General features: G+C 39.8%; 1 protein-coding gene across 1 annotated transcript in view; it reads right to left on the bottom strand.

Annotated features, from left to right (window-relative positions):
- Fbn2 (fibrillin 2) overlaps nt 1–23010 on the bottom strand; it is a 208441-nt gene that overhangs the window by 80058 nt on the left and 105373 nt on the right. Inside the window, exons 12-19 of the mRNA XM_034518514.2 lie at nt 16737–16856; nt 15638–15763; nt 14507–14629; nt 12760–12882; nt 6580–6732; nt 5888–5941; nt 4271–4396; nt 1574–1699 (exon numbers count right to left, since the gene is read on the bottom strand). Of these exons, the coding sequence (XP_034374405.1) occupies nt 1574–1699; nt 4271–4396; nt 5888–5941; nt 6580–6732; nt 12760–12882; nt 14507–14629; nt 15638–15763; nt 16737–16856 (951 nt within the window). The remainder of the gene's footprint in view (nt 1–1573; nt 1700–4270; nt 4397–5887; nt 5942–6579; nt 6733–12759; nt 12883–14506; nt 14630–15637; nt 15764–16736; nt 16857–23010) is intronic.

Below are 23010 nucleotides of genomic sequence, written 5' to 3'. Positions count from 1 at the left end.
CACTATGAAATGCCATTCTGTCATTTACCTGTTTGGTAGTTCACTTCTCAGTCCCTTTGACTCCATCTCACCTGCTTTGACAATTCAGCATATATACTACAGAGCCAGACCCCAACCATAATCAACAGTACTGAGCTAATCGAGATGACAACTCATCCGCTCTTGCTTTTTAAGTTTCCTGAGATTTAGACAAACCTACCCTTTAATAGAGAACTGAATCAGTACAATGGCTAAAGGCAGCAGAAAGTGTGAATGAATACCCAGGAAAAACAAAACAAAACAAAACAAACAAACAAAAAAAAAACCACCAGCAATCCCTTACCTCATCCCTCTGTGGGGTGGGCATGGGGGGACAGGAGTGAGAAGAGAAACTAGAGAATAGAAACTGTCGCATGCATAGCTGAAGAGCCTGAGCTGGCGTTACTGACAGATGCCCCTCACTCTTAGGGAAACCTGTGACCATCTAGAAAAGAGCCACCAAGAACTCCAACTCAGGATGGATGGTTACATCCTGCCAGACAATCAGGGAAACAGCTCAATTAAGTTTAGGGAAACGTGATTTTATGTAAGTGATTATCTTCCTTCCCACCACCTTTTGGTTAATTACTGTTTTTCAAAGGTTTCCCCTCCACACACAGCTCAACCCAAACTTAGAACTGTGTGCCCTGTAATTGCATTCGATTGACTTCAGCTGAGACTCTTGTCTTGCGGCACCTTGTTCAATAGTCCTAACTTTTTGCTGTCCACAAGAATGCTTTGAAGTTAAAGAAGATGAAGAGAGGATGAGAAGCCTCTTTGTGTGTGTGTGTGTGTGTGTGTGTGTGTGTGTGTTAACGATATTGCATCTCTGGTTGTGGAGTCACCGAGAGACAAGTACACCCATGGAAAATGGAAGGGTTATTCTGCAATAATCAATAGGAACTTTCTTAAAACAAGTTATTATTTGGAAGTTAACAACTGGGTTTGAGCATTTCACAGGAGCCCCCTGCAGGCCCACAGCGTGTAAAGAAACTGCAGGAGGGTAAGGAATGGTAGTTAAGAAACAGATTATTATGAAATACCATGTGATCAAGATACGGAATCAGGATGCCATAATCTCATGCACTCACGTCATAGCCTGAATCTATTTCAGTGTGGAATTAGTTTCACATAGGCTCCAAATATTTTTCTGGGTCGGGATTTTGACACTGTCAACCATCTATTTCATAATAAAGTGGTTAACAGCTGAGTCTTTTCGGAATGAAGGTTTGTAGGTTAACGTGTCACAGTGACTTTCATTTAAAGGGTAAACCAAGTGAACCAAAATCGGATATTTTATTTTAACAAGTAAAACAATACTGCTCTATGTTGTTTTTTCTAAGTGCTTGTTGAGAGACCATGTGAACAGAATGAAACTAACAGTGTTTATAAACTGTGTTTATATGAATGCCATTTCCAGAACTTCCAAAGCAGTGGACAGAGATCATAAAACAGGGAAGACATTTACACATGTGCTTTGAGCACACCATTCGCTGTGACCGATGTTGGTGCTTCCTGGGCGAGGACATGTCGAGCCAAGGAAGACAATGCTTACCTTCGCAGGTCTCTGTCTCCGTTCGGAACACATAGCCAGGAGGACAGGTGCAGCTGTAACTGCCAGGGGTATTTCTGCAGAGGCCATTGTCACAAAGCAGCCTGTTTACCAAGCACTCGTCAATGTCTGCAAACAGCCAGTGGAAGACAGGAGATGGAAACGGTTAAAGGCATAATACACGGACCACTTATGTTTCGTTTTTCTTTTGTCCCTGACTCTCCCTCTCCTCTCTGGCTCAGTATCTTTATACCACACTAGAGCAAGTGCACCAGTGCTGCTCAAAGGCTATGTTCTTATGCTGGGGAATGCTTTAAAAATCTTCTCAAGTCCTTGGAAAATGTACAGGACTTAGCAAGAGCTCATTAATACTTCTTCAGTTATCCTTCTTCCCTCCCTCTCTCCCTCCCTCCCTCCCTCCCTCCCTCCCTCCCTCCCTCCGTTCTTCCTTCCCCCCCTCCCCCCCACGCTTCCTCCTTTCCCTTTTTTTTTTTTTTTTTGGTTTTGTTTTACTGGAAACAGACCTCACTGTGTCTCTCAGGCTGGCATGGAATTCACTTCCTGTGTGCTGAGATTACGGGCGTGTAACATTGCCTTCTTATCAGCAAGTACAGTTACCAAGAGGAAGAAATAATAACTATACTTTGGGGATAAAGAGTTCCTTTGGCTTAAAGTTGTGTATTTTACTCTTGCAAACAATTGTACTCTGTCAAATGATACAGTGTCGCCCCGATAACACTGAAAACGGAGATCAGAAAATGATTTCATATACTATTACAATAGGCAGTATCACCTGTCTGTTTTGCTTGAGTTGTCCCCACTTTTATGTTTTGCTCTGACTCCGACATTTAATAAGGACTTTAAAATTAGAATTGTACCAACCAGTCAGTTTTCTATGAGGGTTATGGCCTCTAGTAGGTCGACTGTGCTCTAGCAGATGGTCACACACCCATGCATGTATGTGACGCACAAGGTGGACTCAACAGGTTATTTGTATATTTGTTTTTAAGGAAGGCAGGAACTTGGAAGGAGGGAGACAGTAAGGGGTGAGTGTGGGAGAGGCTGGGGGAGGGGCAGAAGATGTGGTTTTGATCAAAATGCACTGTATGCACATATGAAATTCCCCCAAATTAAATAAATATTAAAAAATAAAACTAATCCCAAATGAGGTCACATCCTGTGCTACTGAGCTTTCGGACTCTCAAGTAGCTGTAGCGAGGGATACAGTTCAGTTCCTCGAGAAATGGATAGGAAAAGGATGAGTCAGCCATTTGCTAAGGCTCACGTGTTTTTATTTTATGTGCATGAATGCTTTGCCTGCATGCATGTATGTACACCATGTGCATACGCAGTGCCTATGGAGGAGCAGAGGGCATCACATGTGAACCACCACGTGCATGCTGGGAACTGAACCCTGGTCCTCTGGAAGCAGCCAGTACTCTCAATTGCTGAGACATTTCTCTGGGCCCTTCATTTATAAATTTTAACAAAACCACACAATGCAAAGTGTTACAGTCATGTCACCTGCGCTCAGAGTTGGAATGGTCACAGAATTCCCCTGGATTTAAAAGGGTCCCACCCATGTGCTCACCTGAACTTAGAAGCTAATTTGGAAGTACCTTTGCTTCTGCTGAATAAAAGATGGTTTAGCTTGTATTTATTTATTTATTGAGACAGGATTTCTAGCCCAGGCTGGCCTGAGCCTATGATAGGCATGGAGATTGAATTCCTGAGCCTCCTGCCCCTCAAGTTCTGGGATTACAGGTGTGTGCCACCACCCTTGGTTTATGTGGTGCCAAGAATTGAACCCAAGGCTTCCTGAGTGGTAGACAGGTTTCTTTAGCACATTTTCATGCTTTAGAACTGTTTGATAATCTTTGACTGGTACCTTTTCCTACAGATGGTCAATCTATTTAAATATGCAATAATCAGAGAGTAATAAAAGTCTATCTGTATATATCTTAAACTCAAGATCAAATGGATATATTGAGCAATAAAGCCATCAGCAGAAACATAGACTATTGTTTCTTTATCTACAATCATCAATTGATGGGTTGTAAAAGCATTATGGATAATTTGTAAGTATTACATGTAATGATAGATCTAATAATTCTCATCTTATGAAAGTGGACTCAATTGTTCTGTGGAACAATTTTGATTCTGTCCAGTCTCTTAAATATGCAAACCAATAAAGTACTATAAGTGTGTTTATCTTCTTCCCTTTCTTCTGCTGAATACGAATAACACAGAAGGCTTTTTTTCATATTATCTTATAAGTTGAAAAAGGGTACAATTACTTCTGCTGTCACATCTAGGCACGTGGTAGCAATTAGTAGCTTCTGGATAAAGCCCAAGTTCCTCCAACCTGGAACATCACCCTTTCCCACTTTTACTACTACCAAGAGTGTTAAGTTTTTGAAGTCCATGCCTCATTGGAAACATTTAGTATTAAAATAAGTACAGAGAAGCAATGGGAAAATTATTCACTCACTTGGGAAAAGATTATCTTAAGTAATAGCATTCCAAGAGTTTGACTGTGCCGCAGAACTCAGCTCTAATGTTTTGGTATCAATGCACGGTGCAAAGGTGGTGAGGGAAGCTAAGGGGTGTCTAGTTTTCATCATTAATTGTTGTTTCTTCTCTTATCCATGGGGTTAGACAACATGGATGGCTCTTGTGCATAAATCTCCAGGAACTTACCAATGCAATTTCTTCCAGAGGCGTCTGGTTCATAGCCGCTGTTGCAGTTACAGCGGTAGCTGCCTCGCAAGTTTTCACAGATCCCATTGGCACATATGTCAGGGTCCAAAGCACACTCGTTGATATCTGTGTAAAATATAGCATGGTCAACACGCACAGACATCTGCTTGTTGATAAAAAAGGATCTAACAAGAAACTTCCAACATGTGAAATATCTGACTTTGAAAACCTACAATACGCCTTTTAGGAAACAAAAAAGAAAAGAAAAGGATAAAAGACACTTCACTGGTAATTCAGAAAAAAAAAAAAAAAAAGAAAGAAAAAAGAAAGGCATTGGCAGCAGCCAAATAATTAAGTCATGCAGTAGGTCTATATTTTTGACAAAATTAATAAAAGAAATTTACTGTTGGCTCAAAATCCAAAGGAAAACTCAATTTAATAAGCATCACAGCCACGTAATTAAAACATAGAAATTTATGAGGAAGGCCTGTATGATTTTATGGTCACAGGATGTTCCTGCTTTGTTCTCATATTCAGCCATTACCTAAGTAATAGGATACGCAGTGTTTCTCATTGTTGATGAGTTAGAATCAATCCAGGAGACACTTAAACATGACTGCTGACAAACCATGAACACATGACTGTTGTGTCACTCAGGGACAGCATTTGAGATCCAGTGAAACAAATAAATAATTCCCAACAGGCAATAGGCTCGATCAGAGGCCATTGACAGGGTGTCTCCCCCCCCCCTTCTTCTCCTCCTCCTCCTCATCAACAACAACAAAAGTGTGGTGCAAAAATCCCATTTTGTTCACTGTAATCAAATTCTGATAATGGTTGTTTATAGGAATTGGAATTTATATAGGAATTGGTTAGCCACAGAACATTCATATACCCCCAGCATCTGGGACAGGGCGGGAGTATCAGGAGTTCAAAGCCAGCCTGGGCTTCGAGACTCTGTCTTCGAAAGGAAAAAAAAAAACAAAACAATTAGGAATACTTCCTTAGAAACTCTCTGATTATCTAGCTTTTTATTTTGCATCTGAGAAAAAAAAATATCCCAGTAAAATTCTGTCTCTTTCTTTGGTTTCAGATATTCATTTAAAACTTAACATCACATCAAACATTCTCCCCTATCCAACACAGATGTGCTTGATTCTCTATCAGAGTGTTCTTAAAACATAATGCTATGTTTGCAATAGGGAAACTTGAATGAATTTTACTTGTACAATTGGACAGAAACATCTCTGTGGTTCTAAAACACAAACAGTCTAATTTTGGGATAGTATGTTCAAGACCTGATCCATATCATATATCCCTAAAGACGGATACTTTTCTAGCTGTGTCTGTATAACCACATGATATAGCACTGTCTTAAATAAATGTACACATAAAGTCATGACTATAGGTTTGTTAATAATATTCTCTCAATGAAGCACTTCAATGAATATTTGTCTAATGAAAAGCAGTCACATGTAAAATGCCACTTAACGCTTGCCATTTAACTTAACAACTGTTTCTCCATTTGTGAATTTTCACAGTAGATGTAACCATATTCATCTGATAATCAGCAAACTATATAGTTATAGCTTATAATCACAAGTTGAACAGAATCACCTCTTCCATCCACGGTGATGCCTACGCCACTGCTACAGAGGCCATGGAACTCAGCTGTGTGATTTAAAAACAAACAAAAAATGTTAAGCCACGCCCTCTCCACACCCAGTAATTAACATAATAATGGAGACTGAAAAGCTAAACAATACTCCACACTCAGCCTTTAATATAACAAGGAAAACAGAGAGATGTTATGTGGAACCTATTCCATAGCTCAGTCATTAAAATAGCAATTTATGTATATTCATCTTAGTGGGAAAAAAATCACTGTTTTCTGGAACATAATTGTTTCAAGAATTCTAAAATCACAGAATAGTATAAGAAAAGGCAGGAAGTTTGTTTATTTTTGAACCCCACTGGACTCATTTATATTCCAAAGAGGTTTATCGCAACTATGAATGAGCAAGAGTCAACCTTGATGGACTTGGGACTTGACATCATAAGGTGTCTGGATTTTAAGAGACCCAATCAGATCGTTTTGAATTTGTAATTCAATAGTGGCAACAATGTCAACCTATTTATAGCTGAAGCATGCACACAACCCGAGGCTGTTGACTACCTGCTTCTTATAACAATGCTAACTTGGCTCTTTCTTCTTTCAGAAGACAAAACACTTTGGAATGGACATAATCTTTGGGCGGATTCTACTGTTGAATTTCTAGTTTCTTACGATGACAACGACGTGCGATTACCTGAATTTTTAGCTGGGCAAGGCTGGCAGGGTTCTCCAAAACCATAGTCTGGATTAGCACAGCAGCACTCAGACTTGGTCACTGCACCCGGAAACGGACGAACACACACCCCTTTCTTGATTTCGCCATAGCAGGTGCTACGCATATGAGTGTCTAGTAGAGATAAAGGGATTTACCATCAGAGACTGAAATGGAAGGCTTCTTTAACCTAAGAGGTTACTGCCTGGGGAATGTCCAGGGAACATCTGCCATTTTCTCTTGTTTTGTATCTTTAATGTCTTCAAGGTTGAGGCATCAACAAATGCCTGTAGAGCAAGGGGACAACTGAAAATGTACCAATAACTGTGGTCCCCAGCCCTATCCCATCTGGAGTTCTTTGTGCCACGCACGCATCCATTATCCCAACTATTCTTGCAGATCTTTCATCGGCTAAGGATATAGCAACAGTTAAAAGCACCACTTTGAGCTTTAATCACAGTGTGTCCTGGCTTCGGCCTGGTATTGAACTCTCGTTTCTATTTGAGAACTTCTAAGGAGCAAGGAAGACAAACTGCCTTGAAGTGACTGGAGAGTTGCCTAGGAGATTACTTGTTTTGACTTCTTAAATTAGGAAGTCTTTCTTTTCAACCCCAGGATGCTGATGATGACTATGTGTTTATCTCCATTATTCCAACTCAATTTATCGTTGTATTTTAAGAACATGAGCTGAGCATAGTGGCACATGCCCTTAATCCCAGCACTCAGGAGATCGAGACAGGAAGATATCTGTGAGTTCAAGGCTAACCTGGTCTTTAACTCAAGTTCTGGGCCAGCTACACAGTGAGAGCCTGTTTTTAAAAGACTGTACTGGCTGCATTTTTGTTAACTGAACACAAGCTAGAATCATCAGAGAGGAAGGAGTGTTAGTTGAGGAAATGCTTCTATGAAACCCAGCTAGAATGCATTTTCTCAATTTAGTAATCAATGGAGCATGACCCAGCTCGTTGTGGGTGGTGCCATCCTTGGGCTGGTAGTCCTGGGTTCTGTGAGAAAGCAGGCTGAGCAAACCAGGGGGAGTAATCCAGTAAGAAGCACCCTCAATGGCCACTGCATCAGCTCCTGCCTCCAGGTTCCTGCTCTGCTTGAGTTCCTGTCCTGACTTTCTTTCCGTGATGAACAGCAACTTAGAAGTATAAGCTGAAAAAAAAAACAACCCTTTCTTCCTCAACTTGATGTTTTGGTTGTGGCATTTTGTTGTAGAAACAAAACAAAACAACAAATTAAGATACAAACAAACATAAGAAAAAGAAAATGACCATTCTCTCTTTGGCACTGTACTAAGGGGTGATGCAGACATGGCCTCATGAAAGAGGTCACTAGAGCTGAGGAAGAATAGGTAAAAAGTCAAAGTAACAGACTCTCAAAGGCCCAAGTTGGGACTCACAGTAGGCTTGAGCAACCCCCAAGGTGCCTCTCTTTTCCCCTTTTCCAATTCACACCCCTAAAAACCCTACTCTACTTCATTCCCTCACTCTCTAGTCTTATGAAACGTGTTACAGTTTTATGAGGTAGTAAACAATGAACTATTTTTTTTAAAAAAATTTGAACATCTTAAAGGTCAGAGAGGCAACAAAGTTTCTAAGCAGTAGAACATGGTAATTTCATCAGAGGTGGCTCCCATTGTAAGCCCCTAACATTGTTCACAAGTTGTTGGAAATAAGTGTATCTGTTTCTTAGCATGTGTCTCCTAATGCTTTCTTATATTCTAGCAGTTTTTAACCATTAAAGGCATTAGATTCATATCTCTGTTAAACAATGAGATGCTTGTATATTCACATGCCAGAGAGTCCCGAGTTGTCATTCTAATCTGGCGAAACACAGTTTTGATTTAAAGTAGGATAATTGTGAGGGCTTTGGAAGGGTCCAATGTGGTCAAAGTTATTGCTGTTTTCAGGACAAGAAATACAGTGTACAGTTTTTCAAAAGCAAGTTGATGGGGCTAGGAAATGGTTCAGGGGCTAAAGGTACTTGCTACTTTTGTGGAGAACCCGATTCTAGTTCCTACAACCCTCATGGGAAACTATAACTACCTGTAACTTCAATTCCAAGGTATCTGGCACTTTCTTCTGGCCTTAGAGAAGGCCACATACCTTTCACCAAGGTATATGAAGGTAAAAAAATAATAAAAAAACAAACATAAATCAGTAAAAAAATAAAAATAAAAGAATAAAAGCAGTAGGCAAAAAGGTGTGGAATCTCTCACAGGAGCAAAAAGCATCACACACCAGTTAGTGTGACTGGCTAAGTAAGTTATTGAGAGCAGTTGATACAAGAAGGTCCCCAAGAAAGAGAGCAGCATAATTCTTGTGTGGTTCTTAGGGCTACACCCATCTTGAATTCAGATCTCCAGTAGATGGTCTATCTCAGATTACTACACACCTTGCTCACCAGTAGAGTAATTTATAAAATAAACAAGGAATGCTACTTAAACATTAAGTGAGGTGCTAAACAACACTCAGAAAAACAAAGACCCAAGAAGTAGCAACTTTATTTCTTTGACCTTTGGCAAAGACAGTATTATGATCAAGGATCCCAAGATAGAACTTCAGTTCATATTTCCCTAATCAGATAACCTAGTCACAATAAGAAAGACTAATGACAGCAGTGAGCTACAAGAATGCACTCACAGGACCTGTGTGGGAACTGGGTGGCCCAGAGTAATATATGCATTTAACACACACACACACACACACACACACACACACACATATCTTTTACATATAATATTACATTTCGGCATGTTGTTTTCTTTAAAATGAGATTATTTTGAGAATTTTTTTGTTTTACCAGTACACTAGCAAATTTTGGAAGCCACTAGGAAAATATGTATAAATGCAGAATACTAATTTTGCATTACTTGCTTTTTAATGTCAACTTCACTACATAAAACAGCAACTCGCAAGACTCACACTAGATATGATGCCATTATTCTCAGCGAATAAAATAAAAAGTACTATTTTTTCTTTTAAATAAGATTTTATTTTTAATTTTTTAATTACGTGGGCATGCACACACATAAGTGCAGGTGCTCATGAAGCCAGAGGATATCAGATACCGTGGGTCTGGAGTCTCAGGAGATTGTGACTTGCTAAAAATGGGTGCTAGACATCAAAGTCGGGTCCTCTGCAAGAGTACTATGTACTCTTAACCACTAAGTCATCCCTCCAGGCACAGTACCATTCTCTCATTAACTGTTTGCTCTGAGCTGACATCTTATAATTCCTTACACATGTGAAATATGCAGCACTAACATACTTAATCAGCAGAGATACTGAGGACAGGCATTTTTGTTGTTGTTGTTTTTTGTTTTTAGAGAGACTCTACCTTGTCCAATAGCACACAGTAAACAGAACTGGTAAAGAAGGAACCATTAACTTTCTAAAAAGAAATATATTAGGCTTTTGAAACATGACGAAATGTTCTAAAGCGTGTATTTAAATGAGCCTGCTGAAAGTGAAATTTAACTAAACATTTTCCGATAGTAAGGTAAAGTTGAGATTCCATCCTGAAGAATATAGAGAAATTAATGACAGATCTCTCGTATCTGCCCAACATCAAGGATCTGTCTGTCTGTCTATCTGTTGCCTGCCTATTTTCTATCTATCTATAATCTAGGTAGCTAGCTCTTAAGAGAATGGTTATTAAAAAGGTAAGTTTTTCTGTGCACAGCCTGGGTTATAACTGAAGCTCTTCTTGCTTACATCTTGTCAAGGCCAAAAGAGTTCCATGGGATCCCAGCAAGGGCTTTTTATTCCATTTAAGAGGCAAGTCCAGTGCTATGACACCCACTGTGTCAGCAATGACCAGATGGTGGAAGGAGGCTAGCCTCAGGTCACAGTGGATGTGTATGATGAACACAGAGGGCAGAGGATGATAAGTTTTGAAGAAAGGGCCCCATGTGGCAGGCACACAAAGCGACTTTAAATATTTGCAAAGCCATCCTAGGGCGGTTCCAGTAATAAAAAGAATCCCTGTCTCCACCATCACCCACTGAAGAGCTGAGCTGGGAAGGGAATTTGTTATTTGAAACTCAGCTAGAAATGTTAATTATTATATGCTAGTGAACATTCTAGTGTCTAAATTTGGATCTCTTCCATTAAATAAAATCTTCATAGATTTTTTTTTCTGTTACCTAAATATTAACTTATGGGATATCCTGACTTTTCTTCTTTCATTATGGGGTCTGCTCTGTCTACTGAAATAACTACAAAATAGTTTAAAAGGATGGGGATGGTAGGGAAGCATAGGTTTTGTCTCTTGTTTACACTCTGAGCCACGGTTCTTCAGTACACTAAAACCATAGCTTAATTTTACAAAAGTTTTTTAAAAATCTCAATTCTTATAGAAACAAAGATATAATAAAAAAATACCTCAGTTAAAGAGCCAATGCAAATAAGATGTAGGCGTGACTTCTTCCTAATGTAACAAGAGTTCCCACTGTTTATTGGGAGAACCAAAGAAATCCACCTTAGTATGAGAATAGCAATATATAATTTTCCACCCGGATAAATGGTGCTTTATGTTAAAAGGCTAAAATCGCCACAAGGACAAAAAAAAAATCTCACAAAAGCATTCCACAGGTTTCTGATATGTTCCAGGCATGTGGATAAAAGAACCAAGTCTTGGTTTTGAACATCAGTTTTGTGATAAATGCTAATAGATTGGCTGCTTGGAAGGAAAAAATAATTTCTCCATCCTAAACCAGCTTTACGTTCACTTTCGATTTCAACGGGATCATTTAGGTGTTGATGAAAGCCAACTGAGTGGTTTAAGGCAACTGAAAAATATTCGGGCTCTCCACACAGGAAGGAGCTACATTCTTCTAGCTCCTCTATTCGAAATTCCCCTGGACAAAGCATTGACAACCTGCAGGCTGGGATGGAGCCTAGGCTGGACAGAGGATGAATTTGAGAGAACAGATGACTTCCATCTGCCTACCCTTCCTTGTCCCTCCTTACCCCTCCTGGGATTCGAGAGTTACAAGTAAAGTATTAAAATACTCTGGTTAAGAATTTCCTTTCTCTCAAATATGCTTCCAAACCTTGCTGTCCTCCTGCAGAAGCTGAAAGTCAGAGGGTGAGAAAAGGACCTCCTCCACTTCTCACAAAATCCCTTGGAAGGGGAAACTCTGTTAATGTATCTTCCTAACTTCTCCATGTCATCACTGCGTTATTGCTTAGGCCTTGAAGAGCCTGCAGCCTCTCAAAAGCTCCACCTTCAGATTCATTTTCAGGCAGTCCATTCAGCAGGTGTTTCCAAGAGAAATTCGGAGTAGTGGGCTAAAATGTGTATTCAGCCTCACGGTCTCCCTTCAGGGCAATGAGAAGTAGTCTTGCATACTTTAAGCTTTAGATATTAGTGCACTTCTATGGCACGAGTTGCTCATGTTTCAGGCTTTATTTGAACAAAAGTTCAGAGTTTACATGAATGGAACTATAATCCCCAATTTCTTTTTTTCTTTTTTTTCTTTCTCTCTCTTTTTTTTCCCCTTTTTTCGAGACAGGGTTTCTCTGTCCTGGCTGTCCTGGAACTCACTCTGTAGATCAGGCTGGCCTCAAATTCAGAAATTCGCCTGCCTCTGCCTCCTAAGTGCTGGGACTAAAGGCATGTGCCACCACTGCCCGGCTTTTATAATCCCCAATTTCATACGCTGTGGTTAATAACAACACAAGGAGCTACTGAATTCAGAACTCTATTTCTCTGTATACCATCAGAAGCTTTGAAGAGAGAGAGTTTAGGGTCTCAATTTTATAAAACGGTTTTATTAAGATGTAACTTATACGCCATAGAACTTACCCCTGGGAATTCTACAGTTTAAGAGTTTTCACTTACAGTGGGTTTTAGGAACATCTGCATGTCCTTTAGCTAGCATGTCCTCCTCCTGCCACCATGTCCTTTCTGCCCCTCAGCAACCACATTAAACGCATGCAGTTTTGCCTATCTGGCCATTTCCAATCAACGGTATCAAACACAATGTGGCCTTTTTGTGACTGACACCTCTCGTTTGGAATGAGAGAGAAGCCTTACTTGTGTTTTTGCACGCCTTCTCTTTGTGGTCAAATACTATTCTTTTGTGTAGACATACCCCAGTTTTCAGAGATCACTTGGGATCACTGGGCCCTTACAGAAGGCTTCACTTACCAACACATACACGCCCATCCACACCCACAGCCAGGCCGGGAGGACAGTCACAGCGGAAGGATCCTTCGTTGTTGATGCAGTGCCCGTTCATGCAGATGCCTGGAGTCTGGCACTCGTCCACATCTGCCGGGGGGGGGGGGGGGGGGGGGGGAGGAGGGAGGGGAGAACAGAAGCTGGTCCATTACTGAGTAACACACTTTGCTGGCTGAACTGCTCTAGCCTATCAGCCTTTTAACTGAGTGACTTGTAGACGATTATATATAAATGCAAACTGACCTCTGTAACAATATAGTCCTATCAAGCACATTTTATAGAAGGCTGCATAAAATCTGCTGTGTGTGTTGAGAAAAAAAGGAAGTCTTATGACTTCTATTATCTCTTTGATAACCTTGTTTACTTCTGCTAATATGTAACCCAAATTAAGTGAAGTAAATCTCTACAAATCTATGGTCAGTTTTTACAATTTTTTTTTTCATACAGAAGTAGATTCTGCTTTGACATTAATTTGAACATTTCATACCACCACCACCAACAACAAAAAGCTGAGATATGCCTTGCAATTTCCAGTCCACTTGTATTTATCAAATGCTGCCCAGCATTAAGGAGACTTCTCAACAGCAGAGGCACACCTCAGACACAGAAGTGGTAAGTCAAGACATACAGATTCTAACATTTGTAGTAAGAAAGCCGATGAAGAATGATTTCCAGGAGGGATGAATGGGTAAAGCCAGACATCTTCCAGACGCATTCAACTTTCCTAAGAGACTCTCAGGTGAAGTTCTAGACTGCTGTGCAATCCTGCATGGCACGGGACAACGATGGTCACCTATCCTTTGTTAAATCTCAGTCAAATGACCCTGAGGTATCAGTCCAAAGCTATAGCTGTTCCACTCCATCTTGTACTCCCCTTCTTTGCAAAGTCAAAACCTATCTGTTATACATAAACTCGGCACCAATTAGTGTCCCCACTGTCCCTGGGATGCTAATGAACTCATAGGACTTGGTAACAAATCTTATTTTATTCAGGTAGACTGGTGAAATTGAAGGCAGAAAGGTTGGTTTCCTTGAAGAAAGGAAACGGAAATAAAAATAAAAGCTTGCTTCCAAGACAAAAACCACAAAAACATGTTCCGTGTCACAAAGCTCTGCTTGTGAGTATGAATGTCATACAGTGTCACGTGGTTCCAGGGGGCCTCTATTTATTAAAATTATTTGGCCTCCAAAATTGCTTCATAAACAAAATAGCTAATGAAAATCACTCAAATTATGTCTTCACTTAATGAAATTAAGACAGTAGATTCATGATATGTTTCCAAAGCATCTGCAGATCAGTTCTATGGAATATATGTGATACAGCACCATAAAAATGACCTTAGAAAAATCCAGTCCTGGGAATATATAAAAATGAAAACTTTGCAAGGGTGTTTGATTACTCTTGTTCATTTGGCCAACAAACAGAAAGACATTGCTTCTGTATTGTCTCCTTCAGACTTCATCAAATCACTCTGCCATTTCCTTAATTTTTCCTATACCATTACCTCTTTGCAAAGACACCATTGTTTCTCAGACACTGTTTCTCAGTTCACAGTATATGTTTCCCTAGGAAGCTTTACTTCCTAGAACATCTGCCTTCCTAAGCTAGCAAGAGCTATGGATAACATGAAATTGAAACAGAGAATATACTCTTGCATGATCCAAGGGCTGTGTGTGAGTCAGGGTGGCTTTCTTACCTCAAAGCTCTACGTACCTGTGCAGTAGCGGCCATTTGGAGCCAGGACAAAGCCTGGCTTGCACACGCACTTGAAGCTGCCATCTTCATTGATACACATCCCATTCAAGCACATGTTGGTCGTTGTACATTCATCGTGGTCTGTGGCAGAAGACACAGTGACCTTGACCCCTTGCCTCTAGAGAACCACGCCTCTCCTTCCACAGTCTACAGTCAAACCTACCTCCGTAGCAATCCTGTCCTGGAGGGTACGCTTCCACTCTTTAGAAATATTTAGCTTTGAGTTTATAATATAATCACAATATTTCTCCCTCTGCTTTCCTCTCTCCCAACCCTTTCCTCCACGTTCCCTTCCTTACTCTCTTTCAAATCCATTGTCTCTTTCCCCATTTGCCCTTGATGTTCCTAAACACATAAATTATAATCTCTTCAATCTCCACAATGTTGCTTGTCTGTATGTGTTTCCAGGGCTGACCGCCTATTTATTTCACTTAAAAAAAATAAGGATGTCTAGGGCATGAACACAAGGAGTGTGGAGGCTTGAAGGACCTTCAGTATAATGAATGCAAAGGCAAGGAATAGATTTTAGGACCCTATAAACATCAATGGTCTTTTGTTTCCTGGTGGGTGTTACGTTTACAATGGAATTCAAGCTCAGTGAGCCTCATTGCAGATGGAATGATCTGTGCTTTCCTTAGTGAGTGTTTGAGTTCCCCATCTCTTTGGCATCTATCTCTCAGCTAAGCACACCAACCTAGAGATTCAGTTATTATAGATATCAATATCGCCATATTCTCCCAAACTTTGAAGTTGGGTGCCCTTTCTGCATATCGCCAGTGTCACGACCATGGCATCTAAAATTCGGCACATTGTTGAAGAATAACTACTTATACTTAAATAGGTACCACAAAGGAAAAAATGCAAGAAGCCACAAATTGTGTGTTGCTATCGCATTCATTGCTCATTATTTCTATCACTTTACGTTTCTAGTCGTGTGAAATGCTTTCATATTTTATTTACCCAGGTAACGTGGCCAACGTCCTTTCATACATGAGAAACGGAAGCCTTTGTAGCCATCATCTGTGTGGTTCTAAATAAAATGTATATCCCCTAAAAATCTTTTTTTCAAGGGAAAAGAGGTTTCCATACCAACACAGTTTTTTCCATCTGTGGTTAATTCAAAGCCAGCATTACAAATGCACTGGAAACTTCCATCTGTGTTCACGCATCGACCGTTTTTACATAGAACTCCATTCTGGATGCACTCATCAATATCTGAAAAGATTAAGGAGAGTCAAACAGTCTTTATTTGTAATGCCCGTTGAAGAAAATAGTAAGATAATGCATGCAGTTTGAAATATTCACTGTAGTTTAATACATGATGTCTAGGATTATGCTATTTCTCAGTGAAATCCTCACCACTCACTAGCCTTTCCTTTCGAATAGAAAATGTAAGCACTTTCTTTTTCCTTACCAGATGGTGGGTGTAGAGGGAAAGACAGAGAAAGGAACACAGGGTGCAGTTAGCTAAGAGTGGGTAGGAGGGGGCCGGAGACATTGAGGCAGCTGTTTTTGACATAGTGGACGGAAGCCTTAAAAGTCAGAACCCAGTGCTGGGTCAGTGAAGGAAACTGTGGAATTTCTGGCTTCAGAGCAACACAAAGACAATTGCTGGAGAAAGTCCATTCAGGCACCTAACTGAGCGCGGATGAGCAGGAAATGAATGACAAGTGGACTTGTCTGGTAAAGGAATTCTGAGATGAATCAGCAGTGAGGTAGGGTTTGGGTGTTGGTGAGTGAAGCAATGAGACTGAACTCAGACAAGGAACAATTCCGTGTTGAATTGTGAGTGTGGCAAAAGAAAGAAAGAAAGAAAGAAAGAAAGAAAGAAAGAAAGAAAGAAAGAAAGAAAGAAAGAAAAAAAGAAAAACCCAGTAGTTGAAAATAACTATAAATCTTAATCCTAGTGAACAGCAATGCTGACATTATTTGGAGAAAGGAAGCCGTGCTGTATAGGCAAAGAAAGCCGACTAAAGTGTTTTGAAGCCAGATACTCCATTGCCTGGGTTATACATGCACATGGTGCTTACGTTTAAAGGAAGGTTCTCAAAGGGCATCATAAAACAAACCCACAATGTAACAGTGCTTAAGTAATCCGCGTCTCATTTTAATAAGTTTCCTTTAACTTCAACAGCCTTGCTGACTCTTATTTCACAGAACTGGTTTCCGTGCAGAGTCCCTGTCTTACCAATGCATGCTTGCTTCGTAGGAGTCCTCTGAAATCCAGCATGACATTTACAGTAATAGGATCCAGGTGTGTTAACACAATCTCCATTACTGCAGGGATTTGATGTACATTCATCAACATCTGCGAGCAGCAAAAGAAACCATCACAGACGTCACTCAATTTGTAGAAATGTTTGTTTAAAGTGCATTTAGCCTCCCAAACTTGAGAGAAGGCCAGGCTGTGGTAATAGTCTAAATAGCAGAATATTTATAAATGAATGAAAATTCCTTTCCTCAAATACACACAGAGTCCAATTTGAAGATTTACAAAAATAATGCTTATTGGAGAGTGCTAGTGAATTTGCTTTAATCAGGAAATAATGATTTTCTTTTCAGCTGGAATAATGCCCAGTGATTAAGGGCACAGGCCTCGAAAAGCAACAACTGTGAGTTCCAGCAGACAATAACACTCGGCAACTATAGCAATCTAGGAAAGTTAATAATAGCCTAAGGCCTTGGGCAATATCATGAGAACAATGGATGGTTTCTAAAGACACACACACATACATACACACACAACACACACACACATATACACACAGACACTACATGTGGTCAATACTGTTAGTTTTAAATAAAGGAATTGATGGACTATGGATGTTCTTTGTTACTTTGTTGCAGACTCATTTATATATACACAACTAGATATTCACCGAGGCTTTATTTTGTAGTAACAAACATAAAGTATACAGACAACAAAAACCGATTAAACAGAGATTTTTTCCCCCCATTAACTTCAGATCTCCTAAGAGTCTTAAAATTGGCACTGAGGATTTTTTTTCCACAGAAAATAAAATTTGATACAATCATTATCTGATCTGAAACATGAGTATGTTGGACGTTTTCATGTAAGGTCTCCTTAGGCATAGTTAAATGTGAATCTATCACATTGGGTGCGTAAAACCAAAGACTAGACTGAACAAATCAGACCAGGCATATCCCGGTAAAATCACTGTGCCAGTATAAGTTGAACTTCTCTTTTCTTAGTAATGGCCACTAAGTGATATGTTAAATGCTGGCAAGTTTAAAAAAAAAAAGGCTGCTGTACTGGTTTACCACCTCAGGTACACGTAGAAGCCATTAGCATTACAATTTTAGCTAAACTGGAGAAAAGAATGATGCAGTCAACCCAGGGTGACCATGTTAATAAACAGAGTGCTCCTCTCACAGATGTTCCTGCCAGAGGGACTGTGCTCTCTCAAACACACCAGCCTCATTTATATAAACTTGCAGAGGGAGTGCAATTAGACCCTCTCTGGTTAAAGGGAGTGGGGAGGCAAAACAAAACCTCACGGTGAATACAATTAAGACGGCAAAGTCTAACAGGATTAAGTGCGTTTCCAATTCATCCCAGGGCCCTTTCAGCCCATTAAGACTCACTTACATTGACACTTTTGGTTGATACCATCAATTCTACTGAGCCAAAGGAATGGAGCAGAGTGGGGGAAGAGAGAGTTTAGAGCATTAGCAAACACATCAGGTACAATCTGCACACTTTCCACTATGAAACCGCACCTTCGCTTTCACTGCTAGAAAAAAATCACCTCGGTTATCTAGATGTGCACCATTGAAGCCCAACTGCTAACAATGATTGATAGGTGTATCTTGTTGGAAGCCCAGTGTAAAACTGTTTAAATAAAGACTCTATGAGAGCAAGCTCCCAACCTCCTCCCTCCAGGTAACCTGTCCAGGAAGCCATGGAAAAATGGAAGAATACAATATCACTCAGCATGTCTTCCTCTCTTAAGAACCCACCCCCATGGCTTCCTGTTACCATGACAACTCTTCCCACCACCCTGTCATTACAGTGGTATCAAAGCTGTCACCTTAGTCCTCTGCAAGGGTACAGCTGACAAACAGTCTGTATCTGCTCATTGATTTTTATTTCCTCACTGGCAAATTAATTGAGTTGCTTTAAAATTCCAAGTGCCCTTTACGTCTGTCTGTCTTTCTTTCTTTCTTTCTTTCTTTCTTTCTTTCTTTCTTTCTTTCTTTCTTTCTAACAGGATTAGGACATTAACTTTCATTTTTATTTATTTCTGATAGTTCTGGGAATCAAATCCATGGCCTTAAGCATGCAGGCAAGCACTCCGCTGATGAGCTCCAGCCCTGGGAGCTAGAGATTTGGTTTCTGAGTGACCACAAGTCACCAACACTATCTTCTGAACCCTGCATTGCATGTTTCTTCTGTATTACGTGTCTCACATTCCAGTACTGCAAAGTGATCACATTTATCTTTCTTAAAGGAACAAAGATAAACAACTGTTCTAGTCACTATACTTTGGTTTTATTTTCTTTCTACAATTCCATTAAGGACTCAGTAGTGTTGAGTGCAGTTCATGGGAATCTTAAACTCCTAAAACAAATGAAAAGAACTGTGAAAATATTGATTATTTAAGTTATTAAAATTTCAGACACCTTGAGTTTAAATATTTATCCTTGGAAAATATTATGCCTGTAATATATAATTATATCAGTTGATAAACTGCTTAATCTTAAGAGCTTTGTATTACCCATGGTAGGAGAGGGATGTATCTATTTCCTATTGTCCTACAATAAATGATATGAAGTAAAATGATTTTAACAACAGTGTGGATGAGACAGGCACCAGGCATTGCAGAATTTCATGTTAAGAGCAGAGCAAGAAAAGAAGAGAAATGATGTAAGGAAATGTAACAGTTTCCAGGCCTTAGGAGTAATTCTTCTAGAAGAAATAAGGGTCAAACTCTGTTTCTCTTGCTTTTGTTGTTTGTTTTGTCTTGTTTTTTAATGTTTAGCATAGTGATTCCCTTATGCCTTAGCAAACATATAACAGTAGTTCTCAAATAAAGGTCAGTTTACCACTCCTTAAAACACTGGCACATTTTAAGTAGATACCACTCTTATCCCGGGAACTAGAGTAAGTTTTTACTAAAGTAATAACTTGTTCCTCATGAACTCAAAATGGTTAAAAGCTGACACCAGAAAAATATGAGAAGACAGAAAACTAACTCTCTCTCTCTCTCTCTCTCTCTCTCTCTCTCTCTCTCTCTCTCCTGAATACGGGCTTCAGTATTAGCTATGGCTGTGTGAATTATAAAAGTGTGAAAGAGAATCCTGGTGAGGTGTCATTGCTGAAGGACTGAATGATGAGCTCTCTACTAAAATGCAACCATGTATAACTGGGCAAACTGCAGAAGCTCTGGGTTTCCCTAACATGTTAAGCCATGCAGATATACAGTCTTCACACCACGCTAGGCAGAAGTAATAGGAGATGTAACAAGAACCCTCTCTTCCTAGTACTTAACATATCAGGCTCTACAATGTTAAACTTATCAAATTCAACTCCAGGGCAACTGGTTGGATGTGGTCTATGTACATCCTTCAGTGACGTGAGCAGCAGTCATGCCAATGGTGTCTGCAGGATGAAGTTCAAGGAGTAGCCTCTGTGAAAGGGCATCAACTGGGAGAAACCAAAGCCTTCAGTGAGGCCCATTGGCCTCTGTAGGCATGAGTCTAAATATGAATAAAGTAAAATACATCTTTGACCTGTATATAAAAATATGGCCGACTTCTTCAGAATGTCAGCCTTGGTAAGCCCAAATGGGGAGTCTAAAGGACATATGCAGATGCACTTTCCAGTATCTGTACAATATATGTGATTCTCTGTAGTGGTTCAGAACTTGAGCAGGCACAGGGAGATGTGCTGAGTACTGCTTTTTCAAAGCCCCAAGGAAATTCTGATTTATCAAGAGACCAGCATCCCGGCTACTGTAAAGTCTGCTTCTGGACTAGAGATCTCACATTGGCTTTCATTTTACTATCATGTCACTGTCCATAACTTTAAATCAAATAGATAGGATTTAGAAAGCCAGACCCTCCAAGACTCCTTTTTGGTTTGTAAGAAAATGGCTTATAGGCAGGTATGGTGGCACATGCCTTTCATCACAGCACTGGTCATGGCTAGCTCATGGCCAAGCTGGAGATTCTCTACAATAACTGGTCTCAAGGTCTGCTCTATGGGCTCCTGGAAGTCACTGGGATTTCAGGAAAACAATTAAAAAGTTCTTTTCATGGGGCTGGAGAAATGTCTCAGTGGTTAAGAGTACTGACTGCTCTTCCAGAAGACCCAAGTTCAATTCCCAGCACCCACATGACAGCTTGCAACTGTCTGTAATTCCAGTTTGAGGGGAATCTGACACCCTCACACAGACATGTAGGCAGAACTCCAATGCATTTAAAAATAAATAAATCTTTAAAAAATGTTTTTCATAACCATTTGATGCCACTGCCCTTTTCACTGTGGGGACATTTTCAATGACACAGGACAAGCAATGCTTTGAGCAAGAATGCCTGAGCACAAATGAAAGCCACATTACCAAGGACACACAGGACAGTAGTGCAAAGAAAAGCCATGTTCAGCAAAGAGCTTTGTTTGTAACAGTAAAACCTTACCATACTAAACCCTGACCTGCGAATGTGCTTTCTGAAAAAAAATCTCTGATGAAAGCAATGTATGTTATACACCATTGCTGAGTGAAATACCCCACATGTTTCAGAAATGCATCGGTGCAACATGCTTTTGTAAGCCATGTTTTATTATAGAATACTATTTTTACTCAAAGATTAGCTGACATGCAAATTACAGTTCTTCAAAGGTGCAAATTTGTCAGACAATTTCTTGAAGAAGAAAAACAAGAACCTGTCTGTTTAAGGAAGTAAAAAAACCCTAGTTGTTGCTAAAGCTAAAATCAAGGCTTAAAGTGGCAGAATTAAGAAAGAATTCTGCCAATTTTCTAAAAGAATAACAGAGTTTCTAATGAGTCTGAAGTCGATACTATGAAAAATGTAGGGTTTGGGTTTTTTTTTGCTCTGTTTTGTTTTTTGTTTTTATTTTTTAAAATACATTGATGTATTTTATTCATTTATTTGTTAAGGATTTATTTATTTATTTGTTTATTTATTGTATGTGAGTACACTGTCCTCAGACACACCAGAAGACGGCATCGGATCTCATTACAGATGATTGTGAGCCACCCCGTGGTTGCTGAGAATTGAACTCAGGACCTCTGGAAGAGCAGTCAGTGCTTTTAACCACTGAGCCATCTCCCCAGCCTCTGCTTTCGTTTGTTAAAATAATGGTGAAGTATCTTGACTGTGGAATCACTTGTAACACAGGGAGCCATTGTATCTCTAGTGACAGTCAATGCACATTACAAAATCCATTCAATGCTCAAAACAGATTGGTGACTCAGCACAACACACAACGGGTTTGTTGATGTTTCCACCTTACAGATAAGCTCTGTGCATCACCACTTGAATGGAAAAGTAGAGAAGATCCACAACTATCTGAAAGCCTTCAAGACGTCCTCTCCTCAAGCATTTTATTTACAGGGATTTTATGACTAAAAATTGAGTTTATTATACTGTCCAGCTAAAACAACTTACCAAGCTGACTAATAAAGACACAGAATACAGCTTTTTTATTTTTTGCTTTAGCAGTACACTTTCATTTATTTTAGAATATGCAAATTTTAACGCATGCACGTGGCACTTACATTGATATGCAATATTTATATTGCTATTTAAATCAGCTTTAGATTTTTATATTAAATTACATGTATGTGTGTGTATCCGTGTAAATGTATGCCACTTGTGAATGTATGCCTGTCAAGACCTGAAGAGGCTGTCAGATCACTTGGAATTGGAGTTACAGGAAGACCGTGAGCTGATTATCAAGGGTACTGGGCACCAAATGCAGGCCCTCTGCAAAAGCAAGAAGTACTGTTAATTGCTGAGTCATCCCTAGCTCCTGTCATTATATTTTAAAACATTTTATTTATGGTTGTTCTCTGTGAACATTCATGTATGCAGATGTGTGTAGAGGCCAAAGGTTGAATATTCATGACAATTATTCTCTATCTTCTTCTTACTTTAGGATATCTTGTTGAATCTGGACATCCCTGACAGGGTAGACCAGTTGACTAGTAGGTCCCAGGAATTCTCCTGTGTCTGCTTCCCCATTGCTAGGATTACAGACACACTCTTCTCTGCTTCTTATGTGCATGTCCAGGGATCTGAACTTTTCATGCTTACACAGTTAACACTTAATCAGCTGAGCTATCCCCCAAAGCCCTCTGTATTTGTTAGATATAGCCCTTTGGTATCCAAGGATTTGATAATCATTGGCTGTGGTGTTATGTATATTCCTTTAATCTCAGTACTCAGCAGGCAGCAGAGGCAGGTAGATTTATGTG

Source organism: Arvicanthis niloticus, chromosome 14 (genome assembly GCF_011762505.2).
Source record: "Arvicanthis niloticus isolate mArvNil1 chromosome 14, mArvNil1.pat.X, whole genome shotgun sequence".
Lineage (NCBI taxonomy): Eukaryota > Metazoa > Chordata > Mammalia > Rodentia > Muridae > Arvicanthis > Arvicanthis niloticus.
Note: the sequence above shows the minus strand (reverse complement) of the source record. Positions and strands in the feature narration are given on the sequence as shown.